Consider the following 16885-nt stretch of genomic DNA (forward strand, 5'->3'; position numbering starts at 1 on the left):
CAACTACATTTAACATTGCTCACTGTTAAGTTTGCCCGCCAATTTTCAAAATTCAAATAATCTCTAGAAGTTGCAGAATAATTGTAATATAAAAAGGGAAAATAAAAATAAACCTTCAGTCTGCGTGCTGAAGGGACATTTATTACCATTAAAAAAACCTACTTAATGCGCGCTCGTAATTATATGTACTCACATTTTGGCTACAGATGGAGCAACACACTTCTCGCTTGACAACAAAAAAGGCCATCGGCAACTGATTTCGCGATTCACTCTGAAACAAAACAGACAAATTAAAAAATTCGCTCAATAATTAAATCTCCATTACAGACCACACACAAAACTGATGCATCTACACTGTCCCACGAAGCACTTGTGGCGCAGTGCCCAGCCCACTCACACAGACGGCAGCCTAAAATATAAACGACAACGTCAAAAATGCAGCCACTCCCAAGATGCACATATATAATACTTACGATGCTCACCGCACGCACCACTACACGCAGCAACTAACCTGGGGGCAGACGACTTGCTGCCTCACAAATCCACCAACGGGCAAGTGCAACACGCTTGCTTCCTCACAGAGACGGCGACTAGAAGAAAAAGAACGACAACGTTAGCAAATACAGCCTACACACAGACGCAAATAACATACTCACAACATAACTACACGCACCACCACATGCAGCAACCAAACTGGGGCAGATGATTCGCTGCCTCACATCTCACGATGCCACTGCACACACTGCAGTGGTGGCCACTACACGCAGCCAGATGACTTGCTGCCTCACACTAACACCAACGGGCAAGTGCAATACGCTTGCATTGTTCCTTCAACAATGCAAGCACAAACGATGCTCCAACTCGGTGCAGATCCTGGACGATACAAGCGGGGCAGCTGCGCGAGGGCTCCGTGTCTGCCATGACGAGAAAAGCTGTAAATACAACATTTATTTTAACTTTTATAATTAAAAATTTGCATAAGCGTTGTTTGTTTACCTTTCCAAACGTAGTGTTACCAGAAATTGTTACTAAATAATTCCATGTTCAATCTAGTATATTCTATCGTTGCCACTCAAATAATGTCACCACGTAATTGTCATTTCTACTTAGTGTTACCAATATGTGAACGAGTTTAAAACAAAAATATTTATTCTAATTTTTGTAACTAAAAATTGTATAAGGATTACATTGTTTTTACCTCTTCTAAATATTGTATGTATGCAACCAGAATTGGTAACTCAATATTATGTTAACTCCAGTATTTTATAATAAGCGTTGCCACTACATTTTAACATTGCTCACTGTTAAGTTTGCCCGCCAATTTTCAAAATTCAAATAATCTCTAGAAGTTGCAGAATAATTGTAATATAAAAAAGGGAAAATAAAAATAAACCTTCAGTCTGCGTGCTGAAGGGACAGTATTACCATTAAAAAAACCTACTTAATGCGCGCTCGTAATTATATGTACTCACATTTTGGCTACAGATGGAGCAACACACTTCTCGCTTGACAACAAAAAAGGCCATCGGCAACTGATTTCGCGATTCACTCTGAAACAAAAACAGACAAATTAAAAAATTCGCTCAATAATTAAATCTCCATTACAGACCACACACAAAAACTGATGCATCTACACTGTCCCACGAAGCACTTGTGGCGCAGTGCCCAGCCCACTCACACAGACGGCAGCCTAAAATATAAACGACAACGTCAAAAATGCAGCCACTCCCAAGATGCACATATATAATACTTACGATGCTCACCGCACGCACCACTACACGCAGCAACTAACCTGGGGGCAGACGACTTGCTGCCTCACAAATCCACCAACGGGCAAGTGCAACACGCTTGCTTCCTCACAGAGACGGCGACTAGAAGAAAAAGAACGACAACGTTAGCAAATACAGCCTACACACAGACGCAAATAACATACTCACAACATAACTACACGCACCACCACATGCAGCAACCAAACTGGGGCAGATGATTCGCTGCCTCACATCTCACGATGCCACTGCACACACTGTAGTGGTGGCCACTACACGCAGCCAGATGACTTGCTGCCTCACACTAACACCAACGGGCAAGTGCAATACGCTTGCATTGTTCTTTCAACAATGCAAGCACAAACGATGCTCCAACTCGGTGCAGATCCTGGACGATACAAGCGGGGCAGCTGCGCGAGGGCTCCGTGTCTGCCATGACGAGAAAAAGCTGTAAATACAACATTTATTTTAACTTTTACAATTAAAAATTTGCATAAGCGTTGTTTGTTTACCTTTCCAAACGTAGTGTTACCAGAAATTGTTACTAAATAATTCCATGTTCAATCTAGTATATTCTATCGTTGCCACTCAAATAATGTCACCACGTAATTGTCATTTCTACTTAGTGTTACCAATATGTGAACGAGTTTAAAACAAAAATATTTATTCTAATTTTTGTAACTAAAAATTGTATAAGGATTACATTGTTTTTACCTCTTCTAAATATTGTATGTATGCAACCAGAATTGGTAACTCAATATTATGTTAACTCCAGTATTTTATAATAAGCGTTGCCACTACATTTTAACATTGCTCACTGTTAAGTTTGCCCGCCAATTTTCAAAATTCAAATAATCTCTAGAAGTTGCAGAATAATTGTAATATAAAAAGGGAAAATAAAATAAACCTTCAGTCTGCGTGCTGAAGGGACAGTATTACCATTAAAAAAAAAAAAAAAAAAAAAAAAAAAAAAAAAACCTATCGTATTAATTGCGCCTACTTAATGCGCGCTCGCAATTATATGTACTCACATTTTGGCTACAGATGGAGCAACACACTTCTCGCTTGACAACAAAAAAGGCCATCGGCAACTGATTTCGCGATTCACTCTGAAACAAAAACAGACAAATTAAAAATTCGCTCAATAATTAAATCTCCATTACAGACCACACACAAAACTGATGCATCTACACTGTCCCACGAAGCACTTGTGGCGCAGTGCCCAGCCCACTCACACAGACGGCAGCCTAAAATATAAACGACAACGTCAAAAATGCAGCCACTCCCAAGATGCACATATATAATACTTACGATGCTCACCGCACGCACCACTACACGCAGCAACTATCCTGGGGGCAGACGACTTGCTGCCCCACAAATCCACCAACGGGCAAGTGCAACACGCTTGCTTCCTCACAGAGACGGCGACTAGAAGAAAAAGAACGACAACGTTAGCAAATACAGCCTACACACAGACGCAAATAACATACTCACAACATAACTACACGCATCACCACATGCAGCAACCAAACTGGGGCAGATGACTCGCTGCCTCACATCTCACGATGCCACTGCACACACTGTAGTGGTGGCCACTACACGCAGCCAGATGACTTGCTGCCTCACACTAACACCAACGGGCAAGTGCAATACGCTTGCATTGTTCTTTCAACAATGCAAGCACAAACGATGCTCCAACTCGGTGCAGATCCTGGACGATACAAGCGGGGCAGCTGCGCGAGGGCTCCGTGTCTGCCATGACGAGAAAAAGCTGTAAATACAACATTTATTTTAACTTTTACAATTAAAAATTTGCATAAGCGTTGTTTGTTTACCTTTCCAAACGTAGTGTTACCAGAAATTGTTACTAAATAATTCCATGTTCAATCTAGTATATTCTATCGTTGCCACTCAAATAATGTCACCACGTAATTGTCATTTCTACTTAGTGTTACCAAATATGTGAACGAGTTTAAAACAAAAATATTTATTCTAATTTTTGTAACTAAAAATTGTATAAGGATTACATTGTTTTTACCTCTTCTAAATATTGTATGTATGCAACCAGAATTGGTAACTCAATATTATGTTAACTCCAGTATTTTATAATAAGCGTTGCCACTACATTTTAACATTGCTCACTGTTAAGTTTGCCCGCCAATTTTCAAAATTCAAATAATCTCTAGAAGTTGCAGAATAATTGTAATATAAAAAGGGAAAATAAAAATAAACCTTCAGTCTGCGTGCTGAAGGGACAGTATTACCATTAAAAAAACCTACTTAATGCGCGCTCGTAATTATATGTACTCACATTTTGGCTACAGATGGAGCAACACACTTCTCGCTTGACAACAAAAAAGGCCATCGGCAACTGATTTCGCGATTCACTCTGAAACAAAAACAGACAAATTAAAAATTTCGCTCAATAATTAAATCTCCATTACAGACACACACACAAAACTGATGCATCTACACTGTCCCACGAAGCACTTGTGGCGCAGTGCCCAGCCCACTCACACAGACGGCAGCCTAAAATATAAACGACAACGTCAAAAATGCAGCCACTCCCAAGATGCACATATATAATACTTACGATGCTCACCGCACGCACCACTACACGCAGCAACTAACCTGGGGGCAGACGACTTGCTGCCTCACAAATCCACCAACGGGCAAGTGCAACACGCTTGCTTCCTCACAGAGACGGCGACTAGAAGAAAAAGAACGACAACGTTAGCAAATACAGCCTACACACAGACGCAAATAACATACTCACAACATAACTACACGCACCACCACATGCAGCAACCAAACTGGGGCAGATGATTCGCTGCCTCACATCTCACGATGCCACTGCACACACTGCAGTGGTGGCCACTACACGCAGCCAGATGACTTGCTGCCTCACACTAACACCAACGGGCAAGTGCAATACGCTTGCATTGTTCCTTCAACAATGCAAGCACAAACGATGCTCCAACTCGGTGCAGATCCTGGACGATACAAGCGGGGCAGCTGCGCGAGGGCTCCGTGTCTGCCATGACGAGAAAAAGCTGTAAATACAACATTTATTTTAACTTTTATAATTAAAAATTTGCATAAGCGTTGTTTGTTTACCTTTCCAAACGTAGTGTTACCAGAAATTGTTACTAAATAATTCCATGTTCAATCTAGTATATTCTATCGTTGCCACTCAAATAATGTCACCACGTAATTGTCATTTCTACTTAGTGTTACCAATATGTGAACGAGTTTAAAACAAAAATATTTATTCTAATTTTTGTAACTAAAAATTGTATAAGGATTACATTGTTTTTACCTCTTCTAAATATTGTATGTATGCAACCAGAATTGGTAACTCAATATTATGTTAACTCCAGTATTTTATAATAAGCGTTGCCACTACATTTTAACATTGCTCACTGTTAAGTTTGCCCGCCAATTTTCAAAATTCAAATAATCTCTAGAAGTTGCAGAATAATTGTAATATAAAAAGGGAAAATAAAAATAAACCTTCAGTCTGCGTGCTGAAGGGACAGTATTACCATTAAAAAACCTACTTAATGCGCGCTCGTAATTATATGTACTCACATTTTGGCTACAGATGGAGCAACACACTTCTCGCTTGACAACAAAAAAGGCCATCGGCAACTGATTTCGCGATTCACTCTGAAACAAAAACAGACAAATTAAAAAATTCGCTCAATAATTAAATCTCCATTACAGACCACACACAAAACTGATGCATCTACACTGTCCCACGAAGCACTTGTGGCGCAGTGCCCAGCCCACTCACACAGACGGCAGCCTAAAATATAAACGACAACGTCAAAAATGCAGCCACTCCCAAGATGCACATATATAATACTTACGATGCTCACCGCACGCACCACTACACGCAGCAACTAACCTGGGGGCAGACGACTTGCTGCCTCACAAATCCACCAACGGGCAAGTGCAACACGCTTGCTTCCTCACAGAGACGGCGACTAGAAGAAAAAGAACGACAACGTTAGCAAATACAGCCTACACACAGACGCAAATAACATACTCACAACATAACTACACGCACCACCACATGCAGCAACCAAACTGGGGCAGATGATTCGCTGCCTCACATCTCACGATGCCACTGCACACACTGCAGTGGTGGCCACTACACGCAGCCAGATGACTTGCTGCCTCACACTAACACCAACGGGCAAGTGCAATACGCTTGCATTGTTCCTTCAACAATGCAAGCACAAACGATGCTCCAACTCGGTGCAGATCCTGGACGATACAAGCGGGGCAGCTGCGCGAGGGCTCCGTGTCTGCCATGACGAGAAAAAGCTGTAAATACAACATTTATTTTAACTTTTATAATTAAAAATTTGCATAAGCGTTGTTTGTTTACCTTTCCAAACGTAGTGTTACCAGAAATTGTTACTAAATAATTCCATGTTCAATCTAGTATATTCTATCGTTGCCACTCAAATAATGTCACCACGTAATTGTCATTTCTACTTAGTGTTACCAATATGTGAACGAGTTTAAAACAAAAATATTTATTCTAATTTTTGTAACTAAAAATTGTATAAGGATTACATTGTTTTTACCTCTTCTAAATATTGTATGTATGCAACCAGAATTGGTAACTCAATATTATGTTAACTCCAGTATTTTATAATAAGCGTTGCCACTACATTTTAACATTGCTCACTGTTAAGTTTGCCCGCCAATTTTCAAAATTCAAATAATCTCTAGAAGTTGCAGAATAATTGTAATATAAAAAGGGAAAATAAAAATAAACCTTCAGTCTGCGTGCTGAAGGGACAGTATTACCATTAAAAAAACCTACTTAATGCGCGCTCGTAATTATATGTACTCACATTTTGGCTACAGATGGAGCAACACACTTCTCGCTTGACAACAAAAAAGGCCATCGGCAACTGATTTCGCGATTCACTCTGAAACAAAAACAGACAAATTAAAAAATTCGCTCAATAATTAAATCTCCATTACAGACCACACACAAAACTGATGCATCTACACTGTCCCACGAAGCACTTGTGGCGCAGTGCCCAGCCCACTCACACAGACGGCAGCCTAAAATATAAACGACAACGTCAAAAATGCAGCCACTCCCAAGATGCACATATATAATACTTACGATGCTCACCGCACGCACCACTACACGCAGCAACTAACCTGGGGGCAGACGACTTGCTGCCTCACAAATCCACCAACGGGCAAGTGCAACACGCTTGCTTCCTCACAGAGACGGCGACTAGAAGAAAAAGAACGACAACGTTAGCAAATACAGCCTACACACAGACGCAAATAACATACTCACAACATAACTACACGCACCACCACATGCAGCAACCAAACTGGGGCAGATGATTCGCTGCCTCACATCTCACGATGCCACTGCACACACTGCAGTGGTGGCCACTACACGCAGCCAGATGACTTGCTGCCTCACACTAACACCAACGGGCAAGTGCAATACGCTTGCATTGTTCCTTCAACAATGCAAGCACAAACGATGCTCCAACTCGGTGCAGATCCTGGACGATACAAGCGGGGCAGCTGCGCGAGGGCTCCGTGTCTGCCATGACGAGAGAAAAGCTGTAAATACAACATTTATTTTAACTTTTATAATTAAAAATTTGCATAAGCGTTGTTTGTTTACCTTTCCAAACGTAGTGTTACCAGAAATTGTTACTAAATAATTCCATGTTCAATCTAGTATATTCTATCGTTGCCACTCAAATAATGTCACCACGTAATTGTCATTTCTACTTAGTGTTACCAATATGTGAACGAGTTTAAAACAAAAATATTTATTCTAATTTTTGTAACTAAAAATTGTATAAGGATTACATTGTTTTTACCTCTTCTAAATATTGTATGTATGCAACCAGAATTGGTAACTCAATATTATGTTAACTCCAGTATTTTATAATAAGCGTTGCCACTACATTTTAACATTGCTCACTGTTAAGTTTGCCCGCCAATTTTCAAAATTCAAATAATCTCTAGAAGTTGCAGAATAATTGTAATATAAAAAGGGAAAATAAAAATAAACCTTCAGTCTGCGTGCTGAAGGGACAGTATTACCCATTAAAAAAAACCTACTTAATGCGCGCTCGTAATTATATGTACTCACATTTTGGCTACAGATGGAGCAACACACTTCTCGCTTGACAACAAAAAAGGCCATCGGCAACTGATTTCGCGATTCACTCTGAAACAAAAACAGACAAATTAAAAAATTTCGCTCAATAATTAAATCTCCATTACAGACCACACACAAAACTGATGCATCTACACTGTCCCACGAAGCACTTGTGTGGCGCAGTGCCCAGCCCACTCACACAGACGGCAGCCTAAAATATAAACGACAACGTCAAAAATGCAGCCACTCCCAAGATGCACATATATAATACTTACGATGCTCACCGCACGCACCACTACACGCAGCAACTAACCTGGGGGCAGACGACTTGCTGCCTCACAAATCCACCAACGGGCAAGTGCAACACGCTTGCTTCCTCACAGAGACGGCGACTAGAAGAAAAAAGAACGACAACGTTAGCAAATACAGCCTACACACAGACGCAAATAACATACTCACAACATAACTACACGCACCACCACATGCAGCAACCAAACTGGGGCAGATGATTCGCTGCCTCACATCTCACGATGCCACTGCACACACTGCAGTGGTGGCCACTACACGCAGCCAGATGACTTGCTGCCTCACACTAACACCAACGGGCAAGTGCAATACGCTTGCATTGTTCCTTCAACAATGCAAGCACAAACGATGCTCCAACTCGGTGCAGATCCTGGACGATACAAGCGGGGCAGCTGCGCGAGGGCTCCGTGTCTGCCATGACGAGAAAAAGCTGTAAATACAACATTTATTTTAACTTTTATAATTAAAAATTTGCATAAGCGTTGTTTGTTTACCTTTCCAAACGTAGTGTTACCAGAAATTGTTACTAAATAATTCCATGTTCAATCTAGTATATTCTATCGTTGCCACTCAAATAATGTCACCACGTAATTGTCATTTCTACTTAGTGTTACCAATATGTGAACGAGTTTAAAACAAAAATATTTATTCTAATTTTTGTAACTAAAAATTGTATAAGGATTACATTGTTTTTACCTCTTCTAAATATTGTATGTATGCAACCAGAATTGGTAACTCAATATTATGTTAACTCCAGTATTTTATAATAAGCGTTGCCACTACATTTTAACATTGCTCACTGTTAAGTTTGCCCGCCAATTTTCAAAATTCAAATAATCTCTAGAAGTTGCAGAATAATTGTAATATAAAAAGGGAAAATAAAAATAAACCTTCAGTCTGCGTGCTGAAGGGACAGTATTACCATTAAAAAAAACCCTACTTAATGCGCGCTCGTAATTATATGTACTCACATTTTGGCTACAGATGGAGCAACACACTTCTCGCTTGACAACAAAAAAGGCCATCGGCAACTGATTTCGCGATTCACTCTGAAACAAAAACAGACAAATTAAAAAATTCGCTCAATAATTAAATCTCCATTACAGACCACACACAAAACTGATGCATCTACACTGTCCCACGAAGCACTTGTGGCGCAGTGCCCAGCCCACTCACACAGACGGCAGCCTAAAATATAAACGACAACGTCAAAAATGCAGCCACTCCCAAGATGCACATATATAATACTTACGATGCTCACCGCACGCACCACTACACGCAGCAACTAACCTGGGGGCAGACGACTTGCTGCCTCACAAATCCACCAACGGGCAAGTGCAACACGCTTGCTTCCTCACAGAGACGGCGACTAGAAGAAAAAGAACGACAACGTTAGCAAATACAGCCTACACACAGACGCAAATAACATACTCACAACATAACTACACGCACCACCACATGCAGCAACCAAAACTGGGGCAGATGATTCGCTGCCTCACATCTCACGATGCCACTGCACACACTGCAGTGGTGGCCACTACACGCAGCCAGATGACTTGCTGCCTCACACTAACACCAACGGGCAAGTGCAATACGCTTGCATTGTTCCTTCAACAATGCAAGCACAAACGATGCTCCAACTCGGTGCAGATCCTGGACGATACAAGCGGGGCAGCTGCGCGAGGGCTCCGTGTCTGCCATGACGAGAAAAAGCTGTAAATACAACATTTATTTTAACTTTTATAATTAAAAATTTGCATAAGCGTTGTTTGTTTACCTTTCCAAACGTAGTGTTACCAGAAATTGTGTTACTAAATAATTCCATGTTCAATCTAGTATATTCTATCGTTGCCACTCAAATAATGTCACCACGTAATTGTCATTTCTACTTAGTGTTACCAATATGTGAACGAGTTTAAAACAAAAATATTTATTCTAATTTTTGTAACTAAAAATTGTATAAGGATTACATTGTTTTTACCTCTTCTAAATATTGTATGTATGCAACCAGAATTGGTAACTCAATATTATGTTAACTCCAGTATTTTATAATAAGCGTTGCCACTACATTTTAACATTGCTCACTGTTAAGTTTGCCCGCCAATTTTCAAAATTCAAATAATCTCTAGAAGTTGCAGAATAATTGTAATATAAAAAGGGAAAATAAAAATAAACCTTCAGTCTGCGTGCTGAAGGGACAGTATTACCATTAAAAAAACCTACTTAATGCGCGCTCGTAATTATATGTACTCACATTTTGGCTACAGATGGAGCAACACACTTCTCGCTTGACAACAAAAAAGGCCATCGGCAACTGATTTCGCGATTCACTCTGAAACAAAAAACAGACAAATTAAAAAATTCGCTCAATAATTAAATCTCCATTACAGACCACACACAAAAACTGATGCATCTACACTGTCCCACGAAGCACTTGTGGCGCAGTGCCCAGCCCACTCACACAGACGGCAGCCTAAAATATAAAAACGACAACGTCAAAAATGCAGCCACTCCCAAGATGCACATATATAATACTTACGATGCTCACCGCACGCACCACTACACGCAGCAACTAACCTGGGGGCAGACGACTTGCTGCCTCACAAATCCACCAACGGGCAAGTGCAACACGCTTGCTTCCTCACAGAGACGGCGACTAGAAGAAAAAGAACGACAACGTTAGCAAATACAGCCTACACACAGACGCAAATAACATACTCACAACATAACTACACGCACCACCACATGCAGCAACCAAACTGGGGCAGATGATTCGCTGCCTCACATCTCACGATGCCACTGCACACACTGCAGTGGTGGCCACTACACGCAGCCAGATGACTTGCTGCCTCACACTAACACCAACGGGCAAGTGCAATACGCTTGCATTGTTCCTTCAACAATGCAAGCACAAACGATGCTCCAACTCGGTGCAGATCCTGGACGATACAAGCGGGGCAGCTGCGCGAGGGCTCCGTGTCTGCCATGACGAGAAAAAGCTGTAAATACAACATTTATTTTAACTTTTATAATTAAAAATTTGCATAAGCGTTGTTTGTTTACCTTTCCAAACGTAGTGTTACCAGAAATTGTTACTAAATAATTCCATGTTCAATCTAGTATATTCTATCGTTGCCACTCAAATAATGTCACCACGTAATTGTCATTTCTACTTAGTGTTACCAATATGTGAACGAGTTTAAAACAAAAAATATTTATTCTAATTTTTGTAACTAAAAATTGTATAAGGATTACATTGTTTTTACCTCTTCTAAATATTGTATGTATGCAACCAGAATTGGTAACTCAATATTATGTTAACTCCAGTATTTATATATAAGCGTTGCCACTACATTTTAACATTGCTCACTGTTAAGTTTGCCCGCCAATTTTCAAAATTCAAATAATCTCTAGAAGTTGCAGAATAATTGTAATATAAAAAGGGAAAATAAAAATAAACCTTCAGTCTGCGTGCTGAAGGGACAGTATTACCATTAAAAAAACCTACTTAATGCGCGCTCGTAATTATATGTACTCACATTTTGGCTACAGATGGAGCAACACACTTCTCGCTTGACAACAAAAAAGGCCATCGGCAACTGATTTCGCGATTCACTCTGAAACAAAAACAGACAAATTAAAAAAATTCGCTCAATAATTAAATCTCCATTACAGACCACACACAAAACTGATGCATCTACACTGTCCCACGAAGCACTTGTGGCGCAGTGCCCAGCCCACTCACACAGACGGCAGCCTAAAATATAAACGACAACGTCAAAAATGCAGCCACTCCCAAGATGCACATATATAATACTTACGATGCTCACCGCACGCACCACTACACGCAGCAACTAACCTGGGGGCAGACGACTTGCTGCCTCACAAATCCACCAACGGGCAAGTGCAACACGCTTGCTTCCTCACAGAGACGGCGACTAGAAGAAAAAGAACGACAACGTTAGCAAATACAGCCTACACACAGACGCAAATAACATACTCACAACATAACTACACGCACCACCACATGCAGCAACCAAACTGGGGCAGATGATTCGCTGCCTCACATCTCACGATGCCACTGCACACACTGCAGTGGTGGCCACTACACGCAGCCAGATGACTTGCTGCCTCACACTAACACCAACGGGCAAGTGCAATACGCTTGCATTGTTCCTTCAACAATGCAAGCACAAACGATGCTCCAACTCGGTGCAGATCCTGGACGATACAAGCGGGGCAGCTGCGCGAGGGCTCCGTGTCTGCCATGACGAGAAAAAGCTGTAAATACAACATTTATTTTAACTTTTATAATTAAAAATTTGCATAAGCGTTGTTTGTTTACCTTTCCAAACGTAGTGTTACCAGAAATTGTTACTAAATAATTCCATGTTCAATCTAGTATATTCTATCGTTGCCACTCAAATAATGTCACCACGTAATTGTCATTTCTACTTAGTGTTACCAATATGTGAACGAGTTTAAAACAAAAATATTTATTCTAATTTTTGTAACTAAAAATTGTATAAGGATTACATTGTTTTTACCTCTTCTAAATATTGTATGTATGCAACCAGAATTGGTAACTCAATATTATGTTAACTCCAGTATTTTATAATAAGCGTTGCCACTACATTTTAACATTGCTCACTGTTAAGTTTGCCCGCCAATTTTCAAAATTCAAATAATCTCTAGAAGTTGCAGAATAATTGTAATATAAAAAGGGAAAATAAAAAATAAACCTTCAGTCTGCGTGCTGAAGGGACAGTATTACCATTAAAAAAACCTACTTAATGCGCGCTCGTAATTATATGTACTCACATTTTGGCTACAGATGGAGCAACACACTTCTCGCTTGACAACAAAAAAGGCCATCGGCAACTGATTTCGCGATTCACTCTGAAACAAAAACAGACAAATTAAAAAATTCGCTCAATAATTAAATCTCCATTACAGACCACACACAAAACTGATGCATCTACACTGTCCCACGAAGCACTTGTGGCGCAGTGCCCAGCCCACTCACACAGACGGCAGCCTAAAATATAAACGACAACGTCAAAAATGCAGCCACTCCCAAGATGCACATATATATATACTTACGATGCTCACCGCACGCACCACTACACGCAGCAACTAACCTGGGGGGCAGACGACTTGCTGCCTCACAAATCCACCAACGGGCAAGTGCAACACGCTTGCTTCCTCACAGAGACGGCGACTAGAAGAAAAAGAACGACAACGTTAGCAAATACAGCCTACACACAGACGCAAATAACATACTCACAACATAACTACACGCACCACCACATGCAGCAACCAAACTGGGGCAGATGATTCGCTGCCTCACATCTCACGATGCCACTGCACACACTGCAGTGGTGGCCACTACACGCAGCCAGATGACTTGCTGCCTCACACTAACACCAACGGGCAAGTGCAATACGCTTGCATTGTTCCTTCAACAATGCAAGCACAAACGATGCTCCAACTCGGTGCAGATCCTGGACGATACAAGCGGGGCAGCTGCGCGAGGGCTCCGTGTCTGCCATGACGAGAAAAAGCTGTAAATACAACATTTATTTTAACTTTTATAATTAAAAATTTGCATAAGCGTTGTTTGTTTACCTTTCCAAACGTAGTGTTACCAGAAATTGTTACTAAATAATTCCATGTTCAATCTAGTATATTCTATCGTTGCCACTCAAATAATGTCACCACGTAATTGTCATTTCTACTTAGTGTTACCAATATGTGAACGAGTTTAAAACAAAAATATTTATTCTAATTTTTGTAACTAAAAATTGTATAAGGATTACATTGTTTTTACCTCTTCTAAATATTGTATGTATGCAACCAGAATTGGTAACTCAATATTATGTTAACTCCAGTATTTTATAATAAGCGTTGCCACTACATTTTAACATTGCTCACTGTTAAGTTTGCCCGCCAATTTTCAAAAAATTCAAATAATCTCTAGAAGTTGCAGAATAATTGTAATATAAAAAGGGAAAATAAAAATAAACCTTCAGTCTGCGTGCTGAAGGGACAGTATTACCATTAAAAAAAACCTACTTAATGCGCGCTCGTAATTATATGTACTCACATTTTGGCTACAGATGGAGCAACACACTTCTCGCTTGACAACAAAAAAGGCCATCGGCAACTGATTTCGCGATTCACTCTGAAACAAAAACAGACAAATTAAAAAATTCGCTCAATAATAATTAAATCTCCATTACAGACCACACACAAAACTGATGCATCTACACTGTCCCACGAAGCACTTGTGGCGCAGTGCCCAGCCCACTCACACAGACGGCAGCCTAAAATATAAACGACAACGTCAAAAATGCAGCCACTCCCAAGATGCACATATATAATACTTACGATGCTCACCGCACGCACCACTACACGCAGCAACTAACCTGGGGGCAGACGACTTGCTGCCTCACAAATCCACCAACGGGCAAGTGCAACACGCTTGCTTCCTCACAGAGACGGCGACTAGAAGAAAAAGAACGACAACGTTAGCAAATACAGCCTACACACAGACGCAAATAACATACTCACAACATAACTACACGCACCACCACATGCAGCAACCAAACTGGGGCAGATGATTCGCTGCCTCACATCTCACGATGCCACTGCACACACTGCAGTGGTGGCCACTACACGCAGCCAGATGACTTGCTGCCTCACACTAACACCAACGGGCAAGTGCAATACGCTTGCATTGTTCCTTCAACAATGCAAGCACAAACGATGCTCCAACTCGGTGCAGATCCTGGACGATACAAGCGGGGCAGCTGCGCGAGGGCTCCGTGTCTGCCATGATGAGAAAAAGCTGTAAATACAACATTTATTTTAACTTTTATAATTAAAAATTTTGCATAAGCGTTGATTGTTTACCTTTTCCAAACGTAGTGTTACCAGAAATTGTTACTAAATAATTCCATGTTCAATCTAGTATATTCTATCGTTGCCACTCAAATTAATGTCACCACGTAATTGTCATTTCTACTTAGTGTTACCAATATGTGAACGAGTTTAAAACAAAAAAATATTTATTCTAATTTTTGTAACTAAAAATTGTATAAGGATTGCATTGTTTTTACCTCTTCTAAATATTGTATGTATGCAACCAGAATTGGTAACTCAATATTATGTTAACTCCAGTATTTTATAATAAGCGTTGCCACTACATTTTAACATTGCTCACTGTTAAGTTTGCCCGCCAATCTCCAATATTCAAATAATCTCTAGAAGTTGCAGAATAATTGTAATATAAAAAGGGAAAATAAAAATAAACCTTCAGTCTGCGTGCTGAAGGGACAGTATTACCATTAAAAAAAAAAAAAAAAAAAAAAAAAAAAAAAAAAAAAAAAGTGTGTTCATATTATCAAAAGCAAAAGCAACAAAAAATTAAATCAGTGTCAGTGCAAGTTAATAAAATGTCTACTGGACGCGAAAGATTCCTTCAATGGATCTCGTCCTCCATCCGGCTCTGATTACTATCATGACCAGTGCTACATCTCGCCAAGCGGCACCACAGACAACGAAGCCAAAAATCAGCTTCTGCCGCCTGAGCCACGCCCCGCCAACAACAACAACAACAACAACAAGACACCAAGACTGCAAGGAGACACTACCAAGTCGAGGGATGACGAAGCTCCTAAATCATGGATTGCCGCAAATAACACCCCCCTTCATGCAGACTCCAAATCCGCCAAGCCACGGACGACGGCCAATAAGGTAAAACCATATATACCTATTAAGACATCTGCTCCAAAAGGAGACAAACATACGATGCTGCTTTCCGCAGCGCATGCCCAAAAAAGGATCGCCAGCACAAAAAGGGCGCACTTTTCTGGCATAGCAGCAGCATCATCATCAACTTCTCTAAAATACAAGGCACCAAAAATCAGGGAATATGCCAGAAAAGAAAACTTAACTGTGCATATTTCCCCGCCACTCCTTCGCAGCAAGGCTGCCGCTGCTAATAATGCAAAAACAAACACAGACAAATTGAACACGAACACACTCACACTTTTGCAAACAGACCAGCACCAGACAAACGCAAACACTCACGAACACACACAAAATAAAATTTCCCCTTCTGCCGACAACAAAACAGCCAATACAAAAACTGTAATGCCGAACGACTGCAAGGACAGAAAGCGCTCGCTGTCTCTCTGTCTCTCACTATAGCGCGCAGAGAGAAAGCGGCAATAGCAGAGAGAGTCTCTGTGCACACCAATACATGCGCAGCTGACTCTGACGAACGCAATTCTGCCAAGCAGCAACGCATAAATGAGCATGACAGCAATACCAAAGCAATAACTATCAGCTCTCCTGAGTCTGCCTTGACACTGGAAAATAATGCTACGCCCCGCCCCCCCTCTTCGATTGCAACCATTAAGATGACTCCGTCTCCTGCGAAAAGCAGCCCATGCAACACGAAGATTGTCAATAATTGGCTCACCAGCGTCCCCCCTCTGCTCCATGAGCTGCCATTCCCAATACAAATTGTTAAAAACCCACCCAATGGACAACAATCTCCGTACAAAAGGAAAATCACTGACATGGAACATGATTCTGACGACAGCATAGACTTCCCACAAATCACAACACCAGATTTTAAAAG

At 40.8% G+C, this 16885-nt stretch overlaps 1 protein-coding gene and 4 long non-coding RNA genes across 11 annotated transcripts; 1 reads left to right on the forward strand and 4 right to left on the reverse strand.

Moving 5' to 3' along the window:
- Positions 1 to 1476: 1476 nt before the first annotated feature.
- On the reverse strand, positions 1477 to 2992 carry LOC117577443 (uncharacterized). 2 transcript variants are annotated; one of them, XR_007955564.1, is made up of 5 exons: positions 2798 to 2992; positions 1938 to 2214; positions 1755 to 1871; positions 1610 to 1690; positions 1477 to 1548 (listed from the first exon to the last, which is right to left on the reverse strand). It is a non-coding gene; the product is annotated as an uncharacterized LOC117577443 (long non-coding RNA). The 2 variants fall into 2 exon arrangements; XR_007955563.1 differs by lacking the exon at positions 2798 to 2992 and adding an exon at positions 2279 to 2382.
- Positions 2993 to 3087: 95 nt separating this feature from the next.
- On the reverse strand, positions 3088 to 10039 carry LOC127566297 (uncharacterized). Of its 3 annotated transcripts, none has more exons than XR_007955562.1 (3): positions 10013 to 10039; positions 3261 to 3537; positions 3088 to 3194 (listed from the first exon to the last, which is right to left on the reverse strand). It is a non-coding gene; the product is annotated as an uncharacterized LOC127566297 (long non-coding RNA). The 3 variants fall into 3 exon arrangements; XR_007955561.1 differs by lacking the exon at positions 10013 to 10039 and adding an exon at positions 4078 to 4132; XR_007955560.1 differs by lacking the exon at positions 10013 to 10039 and adding an exon at positions 3602 to 3703.
- LOC117577439 (uncharacterized) lies at positions 4213 to 8835 on the reverse strand. Of its 4 annotated transcripts, none has more exons than XR_007955559.1 (4): positions 8730 to 8835; positions 5822 to 6098; positions 5639 to 5755; positions 4213 to 4295 (listed from the first exon to the last, which is right to left on the reverse strand). It is a non-coding gene; the product is annotated as an uncharacterized LOC117577439 (long non-coding RNA). The 4 variants fall into 4 exon arrangements; XR_007955557.1 differs by lacking the exon at positions 4213 to 4295 and adding an exon at positions 5483 to 5574; XR_007955558.1 differs by lacking the exons at positions 4213 to 4295; positions 8730 to 8835 and adding exons at positions 5483 to 5574; positions 7444 to 7549.
- LOC127566298 (uncharacterized) lies at positions 6763 to 7369 on the reverse strand. The gene is made up of 3 exons (XR_007955565.1): positions 7102 to 7369; positions 6919 to 7035; positions 6763 to 6854 (listed from the first exon to the last, which is right to left on the reverse strand). It is a non-coding gene; the product is annotated as an uncharacterized LOC127566298 (long non-coding RNA).
- Positions 10040 to 14604: 4565 nt separating the features above from the next.
- LOC127566294 (uncharacterized) lies at positions 14605 to 16117 on the forward strand. Its single transcript, XM_052008320.1, has 3 exons — positions 14605 to 14764; positions 15713 to 15993; positions 16064 to 16117. Exons 1-3 carry the CDS (start codon positions 14605 to 14607, stop codon positions 16115 to 16117), a joined length of 495 nt encoding a protein of 164 aa, XP_051864280.1.
- The last annotated feature ends 768 nt before the right edge of the window (positions 16118 to 16885 follow it).

Source organism: Drosophila albomicans, unplaced genomic scaffold, assembly GCF_009650485.2.
Source record: "Drosophila albomicans strain 15112-1751.03 unplaced genomic scaffold, ASM965048v2 utg000216l_pilon, whole genome shotgun sequence".
NCBI classification, from domain to species: domain Eukaryota; kingdom Metazoa; phylum Arthropoda; class Insecta; order Diptera; family Drosophilidae; genus Drosophila; species Drosophila albomicans.

What these genes read in the sequence shown, in the direction of transcription:
- LOC127566294 (XM_052008320.1), top strand. Translation starts at nt 14,605, where the DNA reads ATGCACATATATAATACTTACGATGCTCACCGCACGCACCACTACACG. An exon ending in AGAAGAAAAAGAACGACAAC is followed by an intron (nt 14,765 to 15,712) that starts GTTAGCAAATAC and finishes TGGACGCGAAAG; the next exon opens with ATTCCTTCAATGGATCTCGT. An exon ending in CACGGACGACGGCCAATAAG is followed by an intron (nt 15,994 to 16,063) that starts GTAAAACCATAT and finishes TGCTTTCCGCAG; the next exon opens with CGCATGCCCAAAAAAGGATC.